Source organism: Danio aesculapii, chromosome 16, assembly GCF_903798145.1.
Source record: "Danio aesculapii chromosome 16, fDanAes4.1, whole genome shotgun sequence".
Lineage (NCBI taxonomy): Eukaryota > Metazoa > Chordata > Actinopteri > Cypriniformes > Danionidae > Danio > Danio aesculapii.
The window spans coordinates 50,549,644-50,571,101 of record NC_079450.1 but is presented as its reverse complement, the minus strand read 5'-3'; the positions used below and the strand labels follow the sequence as shown (position 1 = coordinate 50,571,101).

Genomic DNA, 21,458 nt, shown 5'->3' with positions numbered 1-21,458 from the left:
TCAAGATATCAAGTCACCAGCACATTTAGAATATGTATTGTGAGGAAAATGGTGACGTGTTCAATGCTTATTTTCTCCACTGTATATGAATAAATTAGGAATGTTTGCTGCAGGTGATCTATTCCTGGTGTTTTAAATAGCCTCTTTGTTACTTATTAACTGTGTCTGAGTTGAGTACTTATGGTTTATGTGTATTGTAAGTCATGTCATGAGGTGTAGTGTTGATGTGGAACACACATTTTCTAATTCAGGTGTTCTATTGGTATTATTTGGTTTCGGTAAAAATGTCAAAAAAGTTAAATTCGATTCTGCAGGATATTTTATTAAGCTCATAAAATGGATTAAAAAGTGTGGTTTTACTTTTCTGTGTTGATGCTTTACAACAGCACACTGAGGCAAACTTACATCCAGCTTTTTGGAATATCGCATGAATTGAAGCCCAAAAAAAAGAAAATGCTAAGATGCTCATGCATTTTAAAAACCAAACAGCTGAATAAGATAAACATTTTACCTGATAAGAAAAAGTTGCATGAACTACAATGGAGACACTTTTACAGGATGCACATCAATCATGTCATTTTTTGAACAGGTCATGTGATAACAAAAATAAGTGTCATGGGACAAAATCAGCGCACCAACCACATTTTAAAACATCTGAAATATTGTTTTAGTCATTCTAAAAGCTATATTATTTACTTGAATTGCTATGCTCTCAAACTGTGTCTTGCCCCTCTAAAAATCCACTGCACATGGATTGCATTTGTCTTCTGTGGTGTAAGTAATTTATTATAAATATGAAAGTGTCCATAACTTTAGCGCTCCTTGATTGCATATATACACTCACCAGCCACTTTATTAGGTACACCTGTCAACTTTTCGTTAATAGTCATCCAGTCACATTGCAGCAGCTCAATGCATTTAGGCATGTAGACTTGGTCAAGATAATTTGCTGCAGTTCAATGGGGAAGAAAGGTAATTTAAGTGACTTTGAACGTGGCATGGTTGTTGGTGCCAGATGGGCTGGTCTGAGTATTTCAGAAACTGCTGATCTACTGGGATTTTCACACGCAACCATCTCTAGGGTTTACAGAGAATGGTCCGAAAAAGAGAAAATATCCAGTAAGCGGCAGTTCTGTGGGCGCAAATGCCTTGTTGATGCCAGAGGTCAGAGGAGAATGGCCTGACTGGTTCCAGCTGATAGAAAGGAAACAGTAACTCAAATAACCCCTCGTTACAACCGAGGTCTGCAGAAGAGCATCCCTGAATGCACAATACTTCCAACCTTGAGGCGGATGGGCTACAGCAGCAGAAGACCACACCTGGTGCCACTCCTGTCAGCTAAGAACAGGAAGCTGAGGCTACAATTCACACAGGCTCACCAAAATTGGACAAAAGAAGATTGGAAAGACGTTGCCTGGTCTGATGAGTCTCGATTTCTGCTGCGACATTCGGATGGTAGGGTCAGAATTTGGCGTCAACAGCATGAAAGCATGGATCCATCCTGCCTTGTATCAATGGTTCAGGCTGCTTGTGGTGTAATGGTGTGGGGGATATTTTCTTGGCACTCTTTGGGCCCATTAGTACCAATTGAGCATTGAGTCAACGCCACAGCCTACCTGAGTATTGCTGCTGACTATGTCCATCCCTTTATGACCACAGTGTACCCATCTTCTGATGGCTACTTCCAGCAGGATAACGCACCATGTCATAAAGCGTGAATCATCTCAGACTGGTTACTTGAACATGAAAATGAGTCAACTGTACTCAAATGGCCTCCACAGTCACCAGAGCTCAATCCAATAGAGCACCTTTGGGATGTTGTGGAACGGGAGATTCGCATCATGGATGTGCAGCCGACAAATCTGCAGCAACTGTGTGATGCTAACATGTCAGTATGGACCAAAATCTCTGAGGAATTTTCCAGAACCTTGTTGAATCTATGCCATGAAGAATTAAGGCAGTTCTGATGGCAAAAGTGGGTCCAACCTGGTACTAGTAAGGTGTACCTACTAAAGTTGCTGATGAATTTATAATTGTATACTGTTTTGGTGTGTATGGATCTGTTTTTTTCACATCTGCTCTTTAATTTCAGACTTTGACAGTGCATGCATTATCTTTTTCGATCTAGAAAAAAGTTGTCAAGAAAACCCCAATCCAATTGTGTGAACAGTAATTATTATACTCTGAGCTGACAAACACAAAGACATTGCTGTGTCTGTTTCTGGTTGTGTTGATTTTATTTTTTATCTTTTTTTAACCCCAATTCTTCCCAACATGCAATTATTTTGACACCATAAAGCCAGTAAAGTAAAGACTCTGAAATTCCCTAAATCCCAGTTTTGAGCTGTGCTGACTTCTCTTAGACTTTGAGGCACAAAGAGGATAATGCTCTCTCTACCTGTGGCTTTGGGTTCATATAGCAGGAATTCAGCAAGTTAGTGGCAGATTTACTCATATATATATAGACCTCTGCGTTTACCTTCTCTCTCTCTCTCTCTCTCTCTCTCTCTCTCTCTCTCTCTCTCTCTCTCTCTCTCTCTCTCTCTCTCTCTCTCTCTCTCTCTCTCTCTCTCTCTCTCTCTCTCTCTCTCTCTCTCTCTCTCTCTCTCTCTCTCTCTCTCTCTCTCTCTCTCTGTACCGAATAAGAAACCATTTTTCATGCTTTTATGCATTGTTGCAGATTTAGGGGCCGATTACAATGTTGACAAGAAAAAAAGAAGTGTGCTGCGCTTTTTATGTCGCTAGGCAACCACTGAATCAGCTATTGTGCACGAGCGCTGCTGATGATATTGTTATGGATGTAATATTTGATAACATTGAGTATGTTTAGATGGACTTCAATAATCCGTTTTCAATATGATTAAGACAATACCCTGATTAAGAGTCCACCATGTTAACAGCGATTTTTGATTAATTTAATCCGATTAAGGGCATAATCGAACTAAACAGAAATCGGATTAAGACATGTGGAGTATGCCGATTTTATTCGGCATGTGGTATCAAATTCCAATAAAAGCGCAATCTTCCAGCAGTTCATACTTGCATCCAATATCTTGTTTGTCACAGGGGGCATGCATGAAATGTTCCTAAATGAAATTAAAAGTGCAGTTAAAGTCAACAAATTGAAAATGAAACACCCGAAATGACACGAAATTCCGGATGAAATTCGGATAGCATAGTGATGCAATGACGTTAATCGAATTATGTGCTATAACATGTAAAGCAGGATCATGGAACATTCAAAAGCTCATGTAAACACCTTTATTATATTATTGTATTTTTCAGATTAAGGTAAATCATTCGATTACTGATGTTCATATAAACATAGTCACTGTGATATTCGTGTTTTGTGAAGTCATTCTGATAACTCGAAACTGCGACTACAAGTCTCCAATTCTTCTTCACTGGAATGAATCGCATTTTTAAGGGGTCTGAACATGCTCAAAAACTCACCAAACTTTGCACATGCGCCAGAAGTGGTGAAAATTTACATTTGATTTAGGTTTCGGAAGTGTGTGGCAAAATGACTCGACAGTGTCTCGGAGTGGCCCCCGAGCTACATTTCATGCACAAGTACAAAAAGTGGCACACACATCAAACATGTCAATATGCTTATTTCACACAGCCGCCATTTATAAAAACAAAAGCGAGGCTGCGGTGGGAAGAACCCCAGAAGTACAGTATAGGATCAGCACTGTAAACATTGAAACAACGTGCTGTGGACTACAAACCTCCAGCTGTTGCCACGATTTCAAAGTGCAGATATGGTGTAAACATCACTTTAATATCATTCAGTTACGTTTAATTTAAACAATTAAAAGCAAATTAGCATCAAACTAAATCATAATCTCTTTAAGAGTAATACGCTTAAGTGTCCTCCTAGGCTGCAGTTCATAGCACCAGGTAAACACCGTGGAGACACTTCCCTGCTTCAGCCTATGTAACCCAGTTAGCGATAAAACAATGCAGTACAATGTAGCACACCCTCGTGTTGTCTGTAATAGTGTTGTCCTGGTACTGAAAATTGAACTGAAAAACGTCCATTTCCCGCTAACATTTAAGCATTGCTGAGCGTGTTCTTAAACACCGTTGATTTGCCATAGTATTCACCAGTGCTCAACAGAAATGACTGTGATTGGCCGTGAAGGTCATCAGTTTATTGCTCTTCGCTGAGTGCAAACACAAATAAAGGGACACTAGAGCATTTTAAAGCTGTGAAGATCAGTCGAGTCATCAGCGGATTGCTCGTCTGTGTTTGCACTCGGTAAACATCAGTGAAGTGCAGTGAACTGATGACCTTCACGGCCAATCACAGTCATTTCTGTTAAGCACTGGTAAATACTATGGCAAGAACAAGCTCAACAGTGCTTAAATGTTAACGGGAAACGTTTTTCATAAATTTCAGTACCGAAATTCAGTATTGTGACAAGTCTAATATAGTAAAAGAATCAGTTTATTAACTTGAGTGTGATAAATGGCATCTAAATGTGTGTTTGGGAAAGATAACGTTAGCTAACTTGTGCCATTTCCCTTAACTTAGCTGAAAACCAGGTCTGATATCCTTTTTATTTTCACTATCCATTCAGAACGGACCTTCAGGTCACTCAGAAGGCAGTGAAATTATAAATCTGTCACTTTCTCTTCGCTAATAAGATATACAACTAGATACACAACGTTCCTGTGCAACACCTAAATTGGGTATTGTCATCTAAAGGTGTTGGCGATGTTAAAATGCAACGATCTTGAGTTTTCATTGAAGGGCGTGTTCATGGCGGCCTCACAAACTTTGATGTTTCACCACAAAACAGGAAGTCATGGCATGCATTGTCTGATCTGCCTCAATTCACATGTTTGATAACTGTCCTGACCTGAACACATTTACATGCCAATATTCAGTTGCAGTCATAGGAAATTACATGTTTTATACTGTAACAAACTCCTCCAACAATTTTTATTCGATGGATATCATCTTCCATTAGTTTATTCCAAAGACCTTTGTGATGTTTAATTGTGAAGATCTCAAGATCTTTTCGTAGAAGGGCGTGTCCATAGGGGACTGATTAAGTTCAGTGTATTACCATGGAGGAAGTACTTATAGCACAATGTCTGATCTGCCTGAAAATTCACAAGTTCACGAGAAATTCGTCTCCTGAAGATATCTACATGGCAATATTGAGTCCCAATCATAGCGCCACCTGCTGACAGAAAAATAGTTTGCCATAAAACTGTGATTTTCTCAGCTTAAAAAAAATAATTAATTAATAAAAATAAATAAATAAATAAAAATTAAAAAAAAATAAATATATATATATATATATATATATATATATATATATATATATATATATATATATATATATATATATATGGCTTAAATTAGTATTGTCCATTGTTCTTTGTCATCCTAAGGGCAAGGTCCCTTTCATTGCTGCTTGCAGCTTTAATGTCAGTTTGTTTTTACTATGTCCTTCAGTATTAAAAATTGTGAGAAATATAATGATTGATAATTGAACGTTTAATAGTAACAACTCTTACTCAAAAGATCCTCTAAAGAGCACACTCACTCAGGGGAGATATAACAACTGGAGCTGTGTCATATATCATTGAGATGACTGGGAAGGACATCGAAAGTATTCCAATCGTGACCCTTTAACTAACTCCACTTTTTCTGTCTGTTCTTTTCTCCGATTATTGTGGCATTCTGCTCAATGCACATTTTGCATACGGTAATTGGCCGTGAATCAAAGGCTTTAATCAATAATAGAGAACGGCGAGTCATTTTCAATAAAGACTTCCATTACTCCTCTGAGTCAGGCTGTCTGGAGCTTCTCCGGCTGCGTTTCTAAACTTCGTGATCTGCCTGCCTACACTGATTTTTTTTTTTCCCAAAACAATTTATATGAGCTGAATTTAAACAAAGCAAACAAAATTTAGTAATGTTCAACTTATTTTATGTTAAATTCAGCTCAAATAATTTGTTTGCTGTGACTTACCTTAAATTTTGTAAATCCAATGAAGCATTTTGGCGGTACGGTGGTTAGCACTGTCACCTCAAGAAGGTTGCTGGTTGGAGTCTCGGCTGGGTGCTCCGGTTTCCCCCACAGTCCAAAGACATGCGCTATAGGTGAATTGAATAAACCAAATTGGCCATAGTGTATGAGTGTGTGAGAGAATGAGTATGTATGGGTGTTTCCCAGTACTGGGTTGCAGCTGGAAGGGCATCCACTGCATTAAACATATGCTAGAATAGTTAGTGGTTCATTCCGCTGTGGCAAGCTCTGAAATAGAGACTAAGCCGAAGGACAATAAGCATTTTTTTTCCAGTGTAGGGCATCATAGATATATTCAAACATGTCTTTCAGACCAAGTGGACTTTAGACCTTTTTGAATGTTCAGTCGAGGAAACACAAATTTAGCAAGTCAGCAGTTTTGTACATCTTAATTACATACAAACCTGGCGAGCTGTTTAGCACGTCAGCAGTTTCACACATTATATAGACAGGTGTGTGTACATTGTATTTAAATGATTTAGACCTATCGAACTGCCTACGTAGTCAGCATTTTTAGACATAAATATGCAGTGGGAAAAAAGAAGAGACACTATATTGACACTATTTTCACCACCACAGTCAGACATTTTGCCCATTAGATACAATTGAAGTCAAAATTATTATTATATATTTTTTTCAAATAATTCCCAAATGATGTTTAACAGAGCAAGGTATTTTTCACAGTATTTCCTATAATATGTTTTCTTTTGGAGAAAGTCTTATTTGTTTTATTTTGGCTAGAATAAAAGCAGTTTTTTACATTTTTTATAAACCATTTTTTATATTATTAGCGTACTTAAGCAATATTTGTTTTTGATTATCTACAGAACAAACCACTGTTGTACAATTACTTGCCTAATAACCCTAAATTGCGCAGTAACCTAGTTAAGCCTTTGAACTTCATTTAAATTGAACACTAGTATCTGGAAAATATCCAATAATCAGTGTTGGGTAAGTTACTTTTAAAAAGTAACAGATCACAAATTACTGACGATTACTACTGGAAGAATGTAACCTGATTACATTACTAATTACTTAATATAGAAAGTAATCAGGTTACTAATTACTTTTAAAACATAAAATAGATCTATAAAATACACAATAAAGTGCAGCTCTTTCAGTAATTTAATATTCACTGTACAACATTATAATGTATTCAAAAGATTAAAAGAGTTTGCCCAAAACATTTTTCTTATAATTCATTTGTTCCAAACATGTCTATATATATATTTTTTTAACACAAACGAAGACATTTAGAAGAAAACTGGATACCTGTAACCATTGACATACATAGTATGAAATAGCACTGCAGTGTTTGGGTGTTCTGTGTTGTCTAAATTGTGTATATTCCATACAAAGTATGAAGCTGATCGGTCAGTTTTTTTCCACATGACTCGCAGTTTTCAACCCGGTGTGCCTGGAAAATGTGAGCACACGCAATATGCGCTCAGAATATGTATGCGCAAGCCACATGCCTCCATTGGAAATAACGAACTTGAGCATGCAAATGACGCGATATGTTAACAGCCCCATAAGCAGCTACGCTTCTCTTCACATTCCGAAGATACTTTCACTCGCGATCCTAAATAAAAATTCAATTCAACCTGTTTAGTTTTTGGGTGCCGGTGTCCTCCTTGGTGACGAGTATTTTCATCGAATGCTTTTTATTCAAGTGCTTAAACATGTTGCTGATCGAGATAAAAGCAGTCGAAAGTTCTTTTGAGACTGGACATAGGCTTAATTTCACAGCAATATTTTTGTTTTTACGCTTAATGAAATCAAAGTAATGTCTGTATTTCCACTTGAAGAAGCTGACGCTCCCGACAGCAGCTATTTTAGCTTGCGTTCTCCAGCAATTTAAAAGCGAATGCTTTTTAACTGACGTTGCAGTGTAAACTGTTATCTAAAAGAAGCATTGTTTTTCTTCTAACAACTATATTTAGAACATGGTGATGCAATTACATTGACTTTTGTAACTAATCAAATTACACAAATTTTAAAAGTAATTCGTTACATTACTGCGTTCCCCAAAAATGTCATTAAAATACAGACACATTATTGTGGAACACGTTACACCCAACCGTCATCATAGCAAAGATAAAAGAAACCAGTTATTAGTGATGAGTTATTAAAACTATTATGTTTAGAAATTTGTTGAAAAAAAATCATCTTTCCCTTAAATAGAAATTGGTGGAAAAATATAAATGAGTGCTTATAATTCAGGAGGGCTAATAATTCTAACTTCAACTGTAGATAGCATAGCATTTTGCCCATTCCATTCTCAAACATTGCATAAAAAACTATTTAAACTTTTGCTGCCTACGTAGCATTTCTGAGCATCATACATGCTGAAGATCTGTGCAAGGATTCAGTTTGGACCTGTTGAACTGCCTACCTACAGTAGATAGTCTTTTTAGACATCATAGGCATATTTGAACACTCGGTCCTCATGATTTGAATCTAGTGAGCTGCCTACCTGTACAGCTACATTTGGAAGTCATAGTCACATATGAACATTTGTTTTAAAAACTGAGTTGCTTGGTTATAATAAATGAGACTTTTGAATTACAAACAGTTGAAGTAAGAATTATTAGCCCTCCTGAATTATTAGTCCTCCTGAATTATTAGCCCTCCTGAATTATTAGCCCTCCTGTAAATGTTTCCCCTAATTTTCGTTTAACAGAAATAAGATTTCTAAACATAATAGTTCTAATAACTGATTTCTTTTATCTTTGCCATGATGACAGTACATAATATTTTATTGGATCTTTTTCAAGATACTAGTGTTCAGCTTAAAAGGAACATTTAAAGTTGTAACTAGGTTAATTAGGCAGGTTAGGGTAATAAGGTAATTAGTATAACCACTGTGCCATTTCAGTTTTTTTTAAGATAATAATTAATATTATATATTAAACGAATAGCTCACTCTTTGTTGAACACAAAAGAAGATATCTTGAGATGTTGGAAACCACTGGCTGTCAACTGTCATGGTAGTCAGGGCTGGAGCAAGCTGAACTGGTGCTCTGAGCAAACAACGTTCATGCCGCGCTCAACCAGAAAGTGAAAATGGGAGTGACCGTTTCACAAAGTGAAAGTGGGGTGGGGGGGGGGGGGGGGGCGTGATCGGGGAATGAAAGGGAGGACCGGGGTGGGATGTGTCATGGATTAAAGTGAAGTGAGGAGGGGGGGGGGGGTTGTTTCGTGGACGAAAGTGTGGACTTGGGGTGGTGGTGTGGGGTTTTGGTTGGGGTGGGCTGGTGTGGGTTGCAGGAGAGTCGCGGACACCGCCCTCACTATTCTATTGGCCCTGATGGTAGGAAAAGCAAATACTATAATGGTTTCCAGTTTCCACTGTTTTCTAAAGTGTATATATTCTACATACGTTTTCTATATCTTTTTTTAGTGTGTGTTCATCAACTGAAACTGGTCTAGAATAATTTAAGTGATTCAGTTCAATTCCTTTTCATTTCTAAAGCCCTTTACAATGTAGATTGTTTTAAAGCAGCTTAACATAGAAGTTCTAGTAAATGAAAACTGTGTCAGTCCAGTTTTCAGAGTTGATGTTCAGTTTAGTTCAGTTCAGTGTGGTTTAATTGATGAGTAAATGATGACAGCATTTTTGGGGGACGAGAACTATCCTGTTAAATCTGATTACTTTATTTTGCATAAAATGTGTGTTTCAGCAATATTTTGCAGCAGTGGGGCTAAAACTATGAAAACTACTTTAAAAAGTTATTTACTAACTATTAATACAATCTAGGGTTTTCTCAATAGTAAAATGGATGGTCTAAAATGATTGAACTGCACGTTATTTTACTGTAAAATAGTGCAATTATTTGTGTTTGTTTCTATCTTTCTATCTATCTATCTATCTATCTATCTATCTATCTATCTATCTATCTATCTATCTATCTATCTATCTATCTATCTATCTATCTATCTATCTATCTATCCATCTATCCATCTATCCATTCATCCATCCATCCATCCATCAATTTATTTATTTTTTTAATGGCAGTTGTATAATTTTATTTCATCTATCTATCTATCTATCTATCTATCTATCTATCTATCTATCTATCTATCTATCTATCTATCTATCTATCTATCTATCTATCTATCTGTCTGTCTGTCTGTCTGTCTGTCTGTCTGTCTGTCTGTCTGTCTGTCTGTCTGTCTGTCTGTCTGTCTGTCTGTCTGTACGTTCGTCCATCTGCCATTCTTCCATCCATCCATCCATCTATCCATCCATCCATCCATCCATCCATCCATCCATCCAACTTTTTAATTGTTTTATGCATTGTAAAAGTCTGGGGTCTTTATTCAATTTATTGGAGGTTATTTTTCTTTTCGTCGATGAGATGTTTGCGAAGACTGTGTTTGTGTTTTAATATGGAAAAAAGGAAAAGGGCGTCTGATAAATTTTATATTAGGACAAGCAAAAATGGCGATATACATTAGTAGGAGGCACAAGATTTTGTATGAGACCAATTATAAAGTTGAACTGATTTTTAAAGGGCTTGTAAGAGCAAGAATAAGGCATGATTTTAATTTTCAATTGTCAATGAAAGAGTTGGACAAGTTTGAAGGCAAGTGGAGTGTAAAAAATATGTTGTGTTGGGTTGAAAATAATGTATTGTTTTTTGATGTTAACATTGTGTAATATGGAAATATGTTTTTGTTTAAATCAATGAAATTTTGTATTGAATAAAGGTGTATTAAATTAAAACAAAAATCTATTACATCATATGCATGTTTAAACACTAAAGCCATTTAATTTGAACGAGAGCCTCTCCTCTGAGAGCAGCACAATGTCGTTCTATGAAACCCAAAAATGCTGTCTAGGTCGGAAGCTCACTATGTTTTGGTACGCAGCCGCTCTCTTTCTCGCCCTCAACACATTGTTTTTCTTCCATCTGACTTTCTCCCTCCATCACTCTTTCATCCTTGCGGCAGCACACTTTCTCTCTCGTTTTCACTCGTCACCGGATTAGTCAAAGGTCATTTTCCCAGCTGACTGATCTTGGCACGACGGAGCGTTCACACCTCAGCGGTCCCGTTCTCTGCCAAAACCCAAATGCACGCACAAGTGTCACACTAATGAAGATGGAACGTGGGCCTAGTGCCATGAAGTAAATGTGTGTGTCACAAGCTAAACGTGTGTACGTGTGTGTGTTTTTCCCCCCCTACAGGCTTGTTAGAGAGAGCCGTCTCCTGCCCGCTATCTTTCAAGTCATTGAGGTAAGTGCGCTTCATTTATTTATTGCCTTGGGTTTTCGGCTCTGATTTTGCTAACCAATGAAATTACCAGAAAATGAACAACTTGACGGAAATCAGACAGCACTACGTTTGAGAAATTGGATGGTTTGGAAGCAAAGGACTGGTTAATTTTTACCAATTTTCTACTTATATGTATTTATTATATATTAAATATGCAAGAATTCTTAAATCTATAAACATTTTCTGGTACAAAAATATTGTCTTCTCTGTAAAAAATGCTGGGTTCCACACAATACCTTCATGTTGTACCAACACAAATCGATTACGTTAACGTAATTGTTTTAACAAATTTAAGTTGATTGAAAATAAAAAAACAATTAAAGCCCCGGTCAGATCACACAATTTTGACACGATTTTGGCATGATAGGGTGTCATTGGCAGTCGTAAACAACAACTGGACATCGTGACGCAAGGTTCAATCGTTTTTTTTCGTGTAATGTGGCATAGTTCACGATGACCGATACCATGTCTGCGACGCCTCATGACACCATCGCAGAAAGTCTAGCACGTTTAATTTTCCCATTCTTCACGACGAGTTCTGCCACGTGGGTGACACTGGGCGATAGGAGCACATCATTTCTCAGTTATATCAGCAGGTGATGCCGTTAATCCGCGGGTCAGGTAATTCAAAAAAGGGATGCATATTTAGCCTACTTATGAGTGGGTCACAGGTGGATATATGATCAGTCATTGCTTGTGCAAACTTTAACTACTTTCTTCAAAATATTACAGTGTTTGAAACAATTTTATCTGACAGACTGGCACAAATATATGCTGACATCTCCATTCTCATGAGTTTCTGAGTTCTCTCAACCTTCCGCTCAAGTTTGTTATTCCGAGGTAATCTGGAAACACACTCAGTGCTGATAATACACTGTAAAAACCTGTCTTGCTTTGTTCAAAGTACTTGATTAAACTAATTAAATTGAAACTCACCGGCAAGGGATGATTTTGTCATTTAATAAAAGCTTCTCTAAAACTGAATATTTCACTTTAATTTTATTTAGGCTAGATTTTATTTTATTTAACAAACCAGTTTGTGCTTTGGCACTGAAGCATATAGCGGACTGGTTTTGAAGCACTTTACATCAGATGTTATTCGTTATTCTTGTTTATCCATTAGATAACTGACCAACAAAAATATACATTGACATTAAAAAGTAAATGAATTATATTTTAGTTTGTGTCCTTCCACTACACTCAAATGTGCGGTAATGATTTGTTTTGCTCTGTGGAAAATAAGAATTTATTTAATGCTCCATTCTAATTGTTGTATCACAAACCTCTTTTTTTAATATGTCATTATTTGTCTTGAGTATCTGATTTTTCATTGGTGCTGATGTGCTTTCCTTTTCTCCTCACTCGCAGCAAGTTCAGGTGAGGGAGTGTTTAATAAGAAGCCCTGGCAGGAAAATCTACATTAAGATTACAAAGAAAAATATCTTAATATCAAAAAAGAAACATAAGTTTGATCCAATCAATGTCGTAACGAATACCCTTAAATAATGTAGCTTAGTTGTCAGCAAGCATCAGTGTTTCTTATTAAAATATTTTATTAAAATATCTTATTGAGATAAGTAATATTGTTATAGCAACACTTGTGACTGCTTTGGGAAATAAAGCTCGTCATAGACGTCACGGGATGACTGATCGTGAAGTAATGTGTAGTCTGGCACATTTGTTACTCACAAGAAGATCAAAAATCTGACCAGGGCTTTAGATGCATTGCAAAAAAAAAAAAAAATTATTTAAAGATTTGTTTCTAGTCCAAAAAAAATACAAAATTCTTAAGTCTAGAAGCATTTATAAGTAAAATGGAGTGAAGTGAGTTTTTTCTTCAAGCAAGCAAAATAATCTTATTTTAAAGCAAAAACAGTACTCATTTGATTTTGCAAAAGAAAGTAATGTTTGTTTTCATAATGCTTCCTTATTTAAGATTTTTTTGATATTTGGACTAGAAACAAGTAAAACTAAGTTTTTTTTGCAGTTCGGACAGTTTTAATGGCATAGTTTACGCAAAATATACTCTATCTTTTTTCTACCATGAAAAAAATGTCCTCCATTATCACGAGTTTAGACGTTTTTCTTACAATTGTGACAATCAGTTCCTATAAACTCACAATTCGGGGGAAAAAATAAGAAGAATAAGAAAGGAAGAAAACATTTATTACATAAAATTCGACTTTCTTCTACTCGCAGTTCTGGCTTTTAATGTTTAAATCTCGCAATTCAGTTATTTTTTTATTTTTTATTTGTTTGTATTTCTCTAAATTGGTTTATTGGAAAATAATTACTTGGAAATGAATTACTTTGTCACAAAGTGGAGATGAAACAGTGGAATTTAACCAAATTATAAAATGAAATTATCACATCTCTTTAACATCTTTTTGAGGTGGCACCTGGGAGAAAGAGTTGGCTGATCTAGAAGTGCGAGAAGGGGTAAAAATATGGAGAAGTTCAGGGAGATATTGAGAAGCAAGATTAAGAAGTGCTTGAAAGTGGGAAGTGTTTTTAGTGTAGTGTTGTGTAGTGTTTTTAGATCAGTGTTTAAAAAGTCCTAGAGATGACACGAGCTGCATGGTTCTGAACCAGTTGGAGTTTATGGAGAAGTTTAGAAGGAAGCCCAGAGAGAAGAGCATTACAGTAGTCAAGATGTAAAGTAACTAATGCATGGATGAGAATTGCTGTGTTATTGGTTGTGAGAGAAGGGTGGAGACGAGTGATTTTACGCAGGTGAAAGTATGCAGTACTCGTAAAATTATTGATGTGACCTTCAAATGAGAGTGTGCTGTCCAAGATGACACCCAAACTCTACCTGCACAGAGAGAAGAATTGTAAATTGTAAAATGATCAGCTTTTTTTATTGCTAATTTCCTAATATTATATATGTTGCAAACTGCCCGTTTTAAGTTTCCTAAACTTCAAAATAACAGTATTTGAAATAAACGTTACCAAGGTTGCGTTAAATTAAACTGAACACAGCCATTACTGATACGATGTCTATTTCACAAATCAAATAAGTACATCAAAAGGGATTTGAAACTATCTAATGGTTTATAAATACATGAAAAAGTCTTCTTGCTGTAAGGTTTTTCTTTATAGTTTTGCCATTTAAACAGTGTGTGTGTATGTTTTTGTGTAACAGTCAGACCTTTCTCACTGAGCATGTTCTACCATCGCCGTATCCATTGAGCTATTATGTAAATGAGGCAGCGGGGTCTGACCTATCAGAGTGCAATGTGTAATTGGCTTGCAGAGTTAATGGAGTGTGGATGTGAGGCCTTTTCAACAGCAGGTTACATTCTCATTAGAGTCAACACTACATCTACTGTTAATAGTCAACAGCACACACACACAAACACAGCAGGCCACAGTGGACGGCACTCTAACATGTCTGAAAAGCTGAGCTAAAAAAGTGCTTTAGATTCTTATTGAGAGTTATTCACCGCAGTTTTTAAAGCTTTTTTTTTTTGGATATCTGGTCAATTTTGAGGTGCACGGCAGCAATCCAGTGCTTACAGATTTTCAACAAGTGTCTCATGATTGAGGCTTTGACGTTCTCATTAGCTGAAGTAAAAAATTGTCATTTAAAACCACTTATTAAGGTTAATGTGAGACATAATCCAGGAGTGTTACATTTCAGTTCAATAGAATACACATTTTCATTAGTCCAGCCAGCTACATTAATATCACAGTCTAAATATTTAATTTTGTATGCAGATTTTTTTATGCAAATCAAAGAATGACAACAGAAATCATTAGAAAAGTTTTCCTGTCAATTAGCATTAGTTAATGATTTAACTAACGCGAAGTTATAATGAGCAATATCTGTTTTTTTACAGCATTTGTTAACCTTTGTTATCGGATTAATGTAATTAACAAAAAGTATTTGTTAGTTAAAGTGTTAAGAAATATGTAAACAAATATGTACAAATAATAGTAGTTACAAAAATGAACGTCAGCTAGTTGTCAGGAAAACATTTCTCCCCAAAACTAAATATATAAATTTAAAGTAATAAAAAAATAAATTAAAATGAATTATAATTTAATAGATCCGAAATGTCTAAGACAAGAATAAGTAGTGTTTAAGGTCTTTTTATTTTTCCCTGATTTTGTTTGTTTTTTTTTCCACTCCATCTCCGTAAAAACGCAAAAAAACACACGGTTGATGCATGTTAAGGGCACTCCGAACCAACAGGTGGCGATAGTGACACTTTAATGCTGAGTTCACACTAAATGGGGCTGCCTTTCCACTGCACACGACAAGCGACAGACAGTCATTCATTTCCAATGGAGAGTAGTCCGGGAGCTGCGTGGAGTTCTTGTCTTCTCCATATTTGAACTCCTGCAACTAGAACATATGCGTCCGGCCGACCTGATGTGATGTATTCCAGTGTTGTCCAAGCAGATCTGTGCACGCGAGATGAAAAATAGTTTTTTTTTTTTTTCATTATTTTTTTTATCAGAAAAAGTCTATATTAAAAAAACATTTCTATTCATAAATGAGTAATAAAAATATATTTTTTTATGTTGTATCCACATTCCCTCTAAAGTTTTTAGCAGTCTATGAGTTTCTATTATTCATTCATTCATTCATTCATTCAACCATAGTAAACGCACGGAGAATAAAGGCTCTTTTTGCGCTCTGTTATTACAAGCACCACAAGAATCTGCTTTTCTCCCATGATGCACGACAAAACGGAAAATTCTGTGCAACTGCCACAAGGGGGTGTATTCCGACAGTCATGTCTGAATGTCATGTGCAGTGGAAAGGCGGCTTATTGCATACAAGGCAATGGAAATGTAAGAACAGAGGCGGATTAGCGTCACATGCTCAAATAATGCGGAATACGCAATTCGTTTGCTGCGAATGTGCGAAATTTACTTCATTCACGTCTTCCGCAATTGGTGTGAACCCAGCCTTGTTGGCCAATCATAAATGAGAAAACACTGTACCCAGAGTTTCAGAAAATCTTCAACCCTAGTCAAAGTTTTCAGAAATTTTTGGCTTCAGTCACCTGATACTACATTTTCCTGTGGATGAACAACGAAACTGCATAGAAAGAAATTGCATTTTTTAAAATACCTGTGTTCGAGTGGACAGGGCCTTAGAAAATCTTCACACTGGCCAGAGTTTTTGTGTGGATGAACAGCGAAATCGCATATTATAATCATTATCCTTATTGTTTTCCCTCAGCTACAGATAGGCAGTTAAGCCTCACATTATTTAGTAAGTTGCTGTGGTCTGGCAGCAGATTAAATCAAACAGCTGTAAAAGATCATTCACTTTTAATCTGGAGAGAAAATCCATTTCCCAGCATTCCCATTTTCATATTGATAAATTCATTACAGTGCATTTTTGCTGAACCTCAGTATATAGAGCTAGTATTGATTACAAGGTCATTACAATTTTCATTTTATTTTTTTAAGCATTCTGATAAAATCACAGAGATATGGTCTTTTTGTAAAGTAAGCATTGTCATAGTGAAACAATTGATAGCGTTTAATGTACATTGAAGTCAGAATTATTAGCCCCCCTTTGAATATTTCTTAAATGATGTTTAACAGAGCAAGGAAATTTTCAGAGTATGTCTGATAATATTTTTTCTTCTGGAGAAAGTCTTTGTTTTATTTCGGCTAGAATAAAAGCAGTTTTTAATTTTATAAAAATATTTTTAAGCCAAAATTATTAGCCCCTTTAAACCAATTTTTTTTGATAGTATACAGAACAAACTATCGTTATACAATAACTTGCCTATTTACCCTAACCTGCCTAGTTAAGCTAATTAACCTAGTTAAGCCTTTAAATGTCACTTTAAGCTGTATAAAAGTGTCTAGAAAAATATCTAGTGAAATATTATTTACTGTCATCATGGTAAAGATAAAATGGTCCCACTTTATATTAAGTGTCCCTAACTACTATGTACTTGCAACAAAAATAAATACAATGTACTTACTGTGTTCATAATGTATTTGAGATTACTTGTGGTGCTCTTGAGTTGGAATAGGGGTGGGTTTATGGACAGGTTTGGTGGCATGGGTAAGTTTAAGGGTGGGTTAAGGTGTAAGGAATAGTCAACAGTGTATTTACAAATGTAATTACAGAAGTTGATTACAGATGTAATTACATACAGGTATTAAATCAAGCATAAGTACATAGTAAATACATGTATTTACACTAAGTACATTGTAACAAATTATTAATTTCGGTGTAAGTACATAGTAGTTAAGGACACTTAATATAAAGTGGGACCGATAAAATAAATCAGTTATTATAAATGAGTTATTAAAACTGTTATGTTTAGAATGTGTTGAAAAAAATCTTCTCTTCGTTAAACAGAAATTGAGCTAACAGCGGCGCTAATAATTCTGACTTCAGCTGTAGTTTTGTTTATGATAATTGGGGAAGACAGAATCTGCGGACAATTTTTTTGCTATTTCCGTGCATAATTTTGTACAAAATCTGCAGATTTATGCAGAATGGTTTTGAGAATATAGTAACTAAAAACTTAGTCTAAAAAACAACTTAGGTTTAGTTTAAGGTTTTTAGAGTAATACAAATCTAATTAGAATCAAGTATTTAACACAAACCATATAAACATTTGCATAACATTTAATAATAAAACTTAAAATAATATAAAAACTGAATTATTATATATATATATATGCACATTTATGTAACTAAATAAATAGATTGAATGATGAACTTAAATGATAACTTATGAGTTGGTTGACATTATGAACCCTGTCAAACACCTGACACAAAAATGCGCAAGATGTGTGTGGCTCAATTTGTTGCTTTTTTTAGACCAGCGCAACGGTAATTTTCATGTTTTGCGCCACGTTGTTTAAATAGCAAATCTATTTGCACTACTTTGTAGACTCATGGATGTGCTGGTCAAATGGAGAAGGGGGGGCAAATGGAGGAGGTTCATTCTTTCTGCTCCCGCAGACGGTCTGTTTAACTGTTTTCTCGCTAGTGAAGCGTTCAGTTTTTCCTCTTACAAAGTCCGCCATGTAAATAGCAAATGCGCCATGGCGAGACACAACTGACTAGGAATAGGAGATGAGACTGATTGGTTTAATGATTGTTATGCTCAACCCATAACTCATTAAGAGAATAAGCATAACCCTGTTAGACCATACGCAGGGGCACAAACCTTATTTCTCCATCCTTAAAATAGCAAAATAGGATTCGGGCACACCCTTGATGCTTCTGCGCCATGCGCTTTAGACTTTGCGCCTAGATCATTAAAATAGAGCTCTATAAATGTGTGCGACTTTTGTCTGTAAATTACTTACATTTAAATGTTTTTTTCTCTGTACAGAAAGCATCTCACACAATTTAAAGGGAGGATGTTATGGATCGAAGAAGCCTTGTTAAATGAGATGTAGACTCTTGCACTTAAGCGATACCTTTGAAAGGCCATGCTTTATTGAGAATCCTCACAGTTAAAGGTCAATGTTAGTCAAGATGCACAGCTGAGCGCCTGCATCTCCTTTAACTTACAGTACAGCACAGCCTCCACTCACTTATTGCTTATACACAATGTTCTTTTTCTTACATACATACATACATACATACATACATACATACATACATACATACATACATACATACATACATACATACAGTGTTCAATTTTACCTTCAAAGTCTTTTAAAGGGGGTGCATTTTCACTTTTTGAATGTTGCATTTACAGTAGAGTGCCAGAGGGGGAGCTACTTTTTTTTTTTTTTTTTTTAATAAAGTAAATATGTTGGGTTTTATTTTATTTCACTAAGAGGCATCAATTACAGTATGTTAAGTTCTGACTTTCAGGGTTCTATTTGCAAGAACTGTTTTCCAGGCTTAATGATTTCACAAAGTCAGTCAAATCACGCCTATGGAACTTTGAATGGTTGGAGGGAGGGATGGAGCCAGGCATGGCACTATAACTGGTCTCAAGGTTTACCGTGGTTTAGTGAAAAAAAATGTATTGTTTTTTTACCCAGAGATTTAAAAGAACTCATTTTAGAGCAGTAATCAGAATACCGTGATATCGTGAAATGATACCCTGATATTTTTATCCAAGGTTATCGTCAGAAACTTATACTGGCCCAAGCCTAGGTGGAGCAAAACAGCAATATTATTACTACTCTGCTACTGTATGTCCAGCTATATCTGTGCATGCAGTATTTCTGTGCAATCTGCTTGACTAATATTCTCATCTCAGATTATGTTGTGAAATAGTTGAAATTCAATTCTCAAATATGTGTAAGAACACATATTTCATTTTTGGATTTCATCTTTCAGCTTTCTTCATCAAACCCAGAACTAACTGAGCCGTTTGTTCGAGGCTGGGGAGAAAGTTATGATAAGAATGTAAATTAGGTAAAGGAAAATCAATGGATTGCATCCCTTGGCCTCCGTGTCGTGCATTTAAAATCCTTTAACACAGCGATAAGTTTGTTCCGGTCATTCTGTGGTCATTTGCTAAATTATAGACTAGTTAAGCCTAGATTTGCTTTTTGCAGCACAATATTTGACCAGATTTTTATTAATTGTGGCTTTGTAGATCTCTTAAGTCCAAAAAATGAACCCATGATTGCGCGCGAGAGAGATATCGCATATGTGCAAATTAATGGCACGGGCATATCTAATAGCTCCTATAACACGTAGGTACCTCATTGAAATTATAACACAGCATAATTGTGAGTTGGTTAATCCTCATCGGCTCTCTGGTGCAGCACATGTCATTCTCTGATGACGGATTTAGCCATAATATTTTTAATTACGCCCCTATTATCGTTAAATTTACATATAGTCATTTTGCAAACGCTTTGTCTTACAATTGAGGAGGCATTCAGTGATTCAACAAGATGCAATAAAGATGAGGCCTTTAGATATGCGCGTCTCAGGGAACAGAATGCCTTGACTAACTGCAGTTAGCCGCAGTACTCTGGGAACCATCAACCGTTTTCTCAGAGGAAAACAAGCTGACAAAACACATTGCTGTCACTCTGATACAAGTTTTATTTATGAAGAAAATTACAAAGCACTGCAGTGTTTGGGTGTTCTGTGTTTGTCTGAGATAAGTAGTCTCAGCGAAATGTGTATATTCCATACAAGCTGAAGCTGATCGGTCAATTCTTGTCACGTGACTTATGGTGCGCTCACAGCATTTATTCAACTGAGTGCGTCTGGTCTGGAAGGCGCGAGCGTGTCACGCTGCTTGTGCGCGCATGCCGCACACCTCCATTGGAAATAACAAACTTGTGCGAAAGACACGATATGCGAACAGCCCCAAAAAGGTGCTGTCATTCGCAGTCTCGCAATTGATCATTCGCAATTGATCTTCTTTCTCAGCCATGGTGGATTCACCTGATTTGTTGACTAATGGGTTGTAGATCTATTCCTTGGCAGTTCATGGGTCGTGCTGCTTAGGTTAAATTTGTGCACTCAAGTGAGTTGTAACCGAGAGAATGCACTCATTTTTCAAAATAAAAGATCGTTCAGGCTCAAATAATAAATAAAACAGAAATAATTAATGATTTCTTGTGCAGCCCAGTACCAATTGAGCCTGATGGTTGAGGACCACTGCTATAGACATTTTTCTTAGAACGCAAAATTACCCATTATGATTTGTGTGTATGCGTAAGAATGATTCTTCCGGTCGGCACCTTGATGCTTTTAAACAGTCACATTCAGACAATAGTTTTAATCTATTTTACACGCTTTTAACGTCTATGAACTAATACTGATGTCGATCAGCGCCACCTCCTGGACTGGTTATTTTAAAAATGCGATCTAATAGGAATGAAAAACTACATCTGCGAGTCATTTACGCTTACCATCAGACTGCATCCTCTGCCTTTTAAATGGAGCCTCGTCATCGCTAAAGTCATCATTTTCTCTTTTCTTCAAATATATAACCAGCCCAAACTGTAATTAACCAAAATGTTGGACACAGACGTACTGTACTGTCCCATTAACACATTGATTGAAAGACTGGCGCAAACGGGAAAATAAGATTTTACAATGACAGAAAATGCATGTTGTGGTAAATACTACACAATACACACTAACTAAATGAAACACAAACGGCTCGCGATTAGAATCAAGATGCAAACCAGCCTGCATAGTAT

The 21,458-nt window shown here is 36.2% G+C and overlaps 1 protein-coding gene across 1 annotated transcript in view; it reads left to right on the top strand.

Moving 5' to 3' along the window:
• The window catches only part of ulk4 (unc-51 like kinase 4), a 330,407-nt gene that overhangs the window by 167,798 nt on the left and 141,151 nt on the right, over positions 1-21,458 (top strand). Inside the window, exon 31 of the mRNA XM_056475236.1 lies at positions 11,243-11,291. Within this exon, the coding sequence (XP_056331211.1) occupies positions 11,243-11,291 (49 nt within the window). The remainder of the gene's footprint in view (positions 1-11,242; positions 11,292-21,458) is intronic.